We start from the raw sequence: 6,128 nt of genomic DNA, 5'->3' as shown, positions 1-6,128 counted from the left end.
GAGATAAAGAAAATGGGAACTTATTCTAAATTGAGCAGAACTTGATGAAGCTGTGTCACGTGTGAAATTGACCCCGAAACTAAATTAATTTTATCTCAGCGTTGCAACTTTGTGCACGGAGTAAACTAGAAGATGAGTGTGTATGCAATGACATATCGATGTGTTTGTGCAATATTTGAGGTTTAAGCCTCCAGAGAGGACATAAACACCCAGTGAGTGAGTGACAGGGGCGAGAGGGAGGTGACGGGGGCCCGCCCGGGATGCGGATGTGGCAACTGGATGTGGTAAATCCCAAAGTCGACAAGTCTGTGTAGGATTTGGGAGGTAGTCATTAAAAGATCAGAAACCTCCGGCTTAAAATCAAATGATACTCAAACTCGGCCTCCAGGGCTTTTCACCGGCAAATGGACGGAGGCCAAGAGTGCTTTTCAGGAAAAATAAATACACAAACTTCCACTTTTTCACAATCACGGCTTTAAAAAGCTACTCACTAAAATCCCCGAAAGAAATCACCATTTGACACTTTATTTTATAGAGTAGAAAAATGACATCCTTCACACCCTTTTATCCTCGTAGGATTTTTAAAAAACTCTCCAAAGTATAAAACTACAGCCAACCAGTAACAGGCGAAGGAGAGGTCCTTTAAATACAGATACATGGCTTTTTGTTGGAGGGAAAGACAAAGTTTAATCAGATTAAGATCTAGGGGACTTCCTTGGCATCTTTACATTTTTCCTATCTGTGTTTGTGTGTGAGGCTAACTGATCAATTTTAGCAGAAACCAGTGAGCAGGATAGTGTGTGGGTTGCTTTGCTGATCTGTGTGATTTGGACATGTGGGGCCTCCATAGGCCCCTCAGCATCAGCGCTCCGCCTCCTCCACTGAGGTATTACTTTATAACGACAGAATTTAATGAACCTTTGAAATTTAAATTGGTTATAAAGTTTTGTTTTACTCTTTCTAAAGTTTAAACACACCATGTTGTTGCTAGCTGTAAGTCCGCTGCGTATGTTAGCTGATTCCAACCTTAAAAAAAGGATGAAGTCAACAGCAAAACACACAACCAGGCCTCCTTAGAAGAGCAGAGTTATATTTATCAGTGGACTAAAGTAGGGATGCACGATATTGGGATTTTGGCCGATATCCGATATGCCGATATTTTAAAACTCATGTAGCCGATAACTGATATTAAAGCTGGACAAAAATAAGTAGTCATTGAAAATAGCAGTTTTGTTATCCATTTCTGACACTTTGAAAAATAATATACTCAAATATATTTTCATATTCTGATATCAAATTGATTGTTAAAAACGCGGTATCGATCTATTTTACTTTCAAAATCTCGTGAAATTTCATTGTTCTGTTACAAACTCTCGTGATATTTTGCAAATTCTTGTGAGATTTTGTTAGTAAAATAGATCCATACCGTGTCAATATATCAACATATAAAAATATGGCAAAATTTCGTGAATTTTCAGGGGGATTTCGTAGCATAACGATGACATATAGCAATATTTCATTAGTAAAAGAGATTGATATGGTGTTTTTAAATGGCAATATATCAGCATATGAAGATATTGGGATATTTTAATGATCAATATTTTTTCCCTCGTCTTTAGAAGTTTTTAAGTCTGTAAAAAAGAAGTTTTTGAGGAAGAAGAAGTAGTAGTATTTCCTTTTTTAGACTTTAGAAACTCAGAAGCTGATCAAATATCGGGTTAAATATCGGTGGGGTGGCCGATGTCCGATATTCAGTTTTAAGGCCGATACCGATAGGGGGCCGATTATATCGTGCATCCCTAGACTAAAGGAATTGCTTGTAACGATTTGCACAGCTGTAAAATAAAAAGCTTAAAAAGAACAACTAACCCTCCTAATAAACCAGCTAACTTCAGCTTTTTAGACTTTACCTGGAAGAATTTTTATTTATTTTCACTTTAAACTGAACATTAGCAAATATTTATAATTTTCAATATTCCTTTAATCTTACCATCTTTTCTATTAAATTTACATCCCTTATTTATAAATCATTTTTTTTTTTTTTTAACTTTCATGTTTTTTGGTTCTTCCAATATTAATGTTAGGACTCAAATTAAAGCAATAGCTTTATCAGAATTGTAATGACATGATCAGAGGCAACATTTAAAAGTTGGATTTTTTTTTTTTTTTTTTTTTTATAAAGTTTTACCAATTATGTTTAATTCCTATTATATGCTGGCATTCAATCTGTGATATTCTTACTACCACATATTTAGAAACTAAAACTGGTCCAAGTATATTAAAAAGAATAATCAAAATATTATTATGTGCTTCAACCAAAAAAAAAGTTTATTTTTAAATGATGTTTTCATTTATTTATGTATCTTTCTTTAGAAATTTTTGAAGAGAGGCATTGCTTCTATGTTTATCTCCTTGATTATTCAAATTAATTGGTTTTAAAACAGAATATTAAAAAAAAAGCAGCCCATAGTAATGCTCATTTATATCTGAATAAAAGCTAGATTATTTTGGCGTATCAGTCTTACCCTCCTGTGTTCAGCCTGTGCTCATCGGTCGGGTGTGAAGGAGTCGGATGGGGGGGGGGGTTCATGTAAAGTGCACTCCATCAGAGACAGAGTCCATTGCTCGCTCATAAACAGTCCGAGTCGCCGCTGCTTTCCTTTCTGCCTGTACAGCGCCATCTCTTGGCTAAGCCACATTTTACACCTAAAACACGCATAAATAAAATGTTTTTTTTAAAAAGATTGACCGATCCACTGAGAATCAACTTTTTTTTTTTTTTAAATCTCATGTTAAGGGATATCCTGCCGAATATATAATATATAATATATATGTATAAATATATACAATCCCTGTCGTTTGCTGTAGTCTATAGCCTCAGATGCAGAGTTGCACTTGCAACCCTCTAAAGGTGTTTAAATATATATACTTGTATATGACCTATTTATTTCTACCTTCATAACACCTAATCCCTGCCACACAAAAAGCCACAAAGGTTACAGATTGTTTATATACACGGTGCCCCCCCCGCCCCCCCTGACTTTGAACATCAGCTACCACAAAAATAATTTCCGCTGTGTGCATTGCAGTTGTGTGTTCAAGGATGAAACTCAATAGTGAACATTTGTCCAATTACTTGCTAAAAAGAAACGACAATCAGTTGAGGTAACAAACCCGTATACACAAACGACACACACACACACACCAAACACACGCAGCTTTCTCAGACACGGTGTGGGCCGAGCGATGAGACTCTGTCACGTGTCGCCGAGCTGCCGCAGCTCATCCCTGATTCAAAGAAAAGCAGTCAACCAAATGATGCTCCTCGTCTTACAGCTAGTCTGCACGGTTCTGATTCGGCAGAGACCTGAGGGTCCGCTTTCATGTTCACTGTTGACGGAGCTGCCTGCCAGCGCGGCCGGACAGAGAAGAGAGTTTCTCTTTTTTAGTGTCTTCATATTCAAAAAGCGAAATGAATCTAAAGTCTGAACAGTCAGGACAGGAGAGCGAAATCCGACTCAAAAACCGCCCAGAGAAAAGAAGAACCAGACACAGCGGCGGGCGGACGGATTCAGACATTCCTGGCTTCAATTTTAGAGCCCAGACCTGTCAGAGCGGACCAAAATCTTCTGGGGGGGGGAAGAGAGAGGAGAATGAAAGAGTCGGCGATCTGTTCACAAACCAATTGCAGGGCATTCTGGGTAACCAAGCCTGGTTTGTTTTGTCTCTTGTCTGTCAAATAGCTCAAAAGTCCAATTTTTTTTTGCCTGATTGAAAACGTACTTGTTCGCTCCAACCAGAAATGCAGCCGGATCAAGTCCAACATGGTAATTCGTTTGATGAGTAATCCCTGGATCGTCGGCTCAACCCACGGGGGTGGGGGGGGGGTGTCATGTTTGGAGTACATCAAAGTACAAAATGAACGCACATCGCCGTACAGCTGAGCATCAGTGTCCACACGTGCAACATGAGTGTGTTTGCATGCTTGTGTTGTGCATGAATACATTTCCTGCATGAGGAGTAAGTTACCGGGTCAATGGTTGTTTTATTCTTTGTGGGTTTTCAAAAGGGGAGGGGGGGGTATCAGAGCTGGTGGGGGGGGTGGGGGCATGTACACAAGCCAAAGTACACATCTCCTTTGTGTCCATTCCTCTCCTCTCTTCTTTATGTCACCCAGTTATCCAATCTCACTCTCTTGATGCTCGTCCCGTCCTGCTCCTGAGGCTCAGCTGAAGATGGCCGCAGGAGGATCATGGTGGACTGCTGAGCTCCGCCTCCCCCCTGGTGGTGGAAGTCCTGTCCCCCGCCTCGACCCTGGGCGCCGTCGTCCCGGTCGCTGCCCTCGTAGGAGCTGCCGTTGCTGCTGAGGCTGTCGACGGGCGAGCGGCCCTGGTTGCCGGGGAAGGCCACCGCCACCAGACCTTGTCCCTGGATCTGAGCACCCGCACCGCCGGTGGAGCTGGGGGTGCTGCGGTCACGGTTCGGGGATACGGGTTCTGATTTGATGTTGACGTTAGGGTTTGTGTTGACTGTGAGTGCGGTGCTCTGAGGTACAGGGCCCACTGACCTGGAGAGAAAAACAAGAGAGGTAGGGCAATAATTAACGTACGGGACGGAGAGGGTTAAAATGAAGAATCAAACACAAACTCCAGAGTGATCAAATGATCAGATGAAGGTGCAACTGGTAAAAGCCAAGAGAGGAAGAACCAAAGACAGCCAAGCAAAGCTGTAAGCCGGCGGATGAGAGCGCAGCAGACGGACAGCAGAGACACAGCAGAGCACATTACAGCAGAGTCATTACGCCATGCAGCACAATCATTCCTGCATATTGGATTTGCTGTCAGGTTCCACAGCTAAAGATGAGCATTGCTGCTGAATACATTTATATTCTGTTCAATCAGCTCCACAATGCAAACTGCTGACTGTCATCAACTCATCTTTCTGCTTTCTTTACTTCCAGCAAAGTGAACACTTGCATTTTAAGGATCATCTGTCATGTTCAGCTTCTCCTTTGTGTTAAAGTTAGGGAGCACAACTCTTAAAGCTTTCACTTCGTTATCAACTGCATCAGTTTCTCCACAGTATTTGCATTTGTTTGTTAATCCGTCTCATACACTGGAAAAACGATCCAGAAGTAAGTAAAAATGTCGTAAATTAAGTGTATTAACCCTTAATCTGAGTAGGTAAATGAGATAATTTGCCACTGGAATGAGTATTTTTATTCTTAAAATAAGATAATTAGTAAAAGGTACTTGAAATAAGACAATGCAATTGTGTTTTCTTATTTTAAATCTAAAGTGTCATGTTCCATTGGTAAAATGGAAAGGGTTTTTATCTCTTTAACCAACTGACAGGAAGTGATTTCTGAAGTTCTGTCTTGCGCATAAAAGATATCTACAGATTCAGATAACTTATAACTTTTTGTAATTCTTAAATTATTTACTGAGATCATAAATGTAAGTTTTTATAATAGAAAATAGATTCCAGGGCAAGTTTGTCACAGATATTCTAGATTTATAAACACCGATCCTTTAAAAGGAATTTCCACCCGTTTGAAATGTTCTACAAACAGTCCATGAGGCATTTAACCATAACGTTGATAACATAGGGCATTACATGACAGGGGAATTCATAGAAAAACAATGTAGATGGATTTGGAAACATGTAGAATCAACTTTGACCTTAACTGTATGAATTTTGGAGAACATTTCGCTAATCTAGACATTAATGGACGTGAATATTTTCCTGTTCTTCCCTGTAGTTTAGCTGAAGCCCAATGAGATCAGATAAAGAGGATCTGAAGTCAGGTTCTCAATCCTTTTACATGTTTTCTGATCAAACTGACTTTATTAAGCTACACTGATCTTTACTTCAGCTCTGCACAGTTTTTCTGCTGCTCGTGAAAAGCTGCCATCGTCAGCCTTTATGCTGGGGATGGTGCGTTCGGGAACATGTGCAGCTTTAGTTTTCATCTGTATAAATGTTCGCATGCAGACCAAGTTACTCAAGTTGAGTCTCATCTGAGCAGAGGAGCTTCTTTTAAATGTTTCCCTAAAAAAGCTTTCTACAAATATAACTTCTTATATTGCCTGGTTCTGCTGGAGGTTTCTTCCTGTTAAAAGGGAGTT

The 6,128-nt window shown here is 40.1% G+C and overlaps 1 protein-coding gene across 8 annotated transcripts in view; it reads right to left on the bottom strand.

Annotated features, from left to right (window-relative positions):
- Positions 1–3,040: 3,040 nt before the first annotated feature.
- Positions 3,041–6,128, bottom strand: part of mef2d (myocyte enhancer factor 2D) — a 160,343-nt gene continuing 157,255 nt past the window's right edge. For all 8 annotated transcript variants that reach the window (XM_015378230.1, XM_015378717.1, XM_015378385.1 and 5 more), the window contains one exon: positions 3,041–4,567. In XM_015378230.1, the coding sequence (XP_015233716.1) occupies positions 4,165–4,567 (403 nt within the window). In that variant the 3' untranslated portion in view covers positions 3,041–4,164. The remainder of the gene's footprint in view (positions 4,568–6,128) is intronic.

This window comes from Cyprinodon variegatus, unplaced genomic scaffold (genome assembly GCF_000732505.1).
Source record: "Cyprinodon variegatus isolate N-32 unplaced genomic scaffold, C_variegatus-1.0 Scaffold0, whole genome shotgun sequence".
Classification (NCBI taxonomy): domain Eukaryota; kingdom Metazoa; phylum Chordata; class Actinopteri; order Cyprinodontiformes; family Cyprinodontidae; genus Cyprinodon; species Cyprinodon variegatus.
This window is presented reverse-complemented; position numbering and strand designations above follow the sequence as displayed.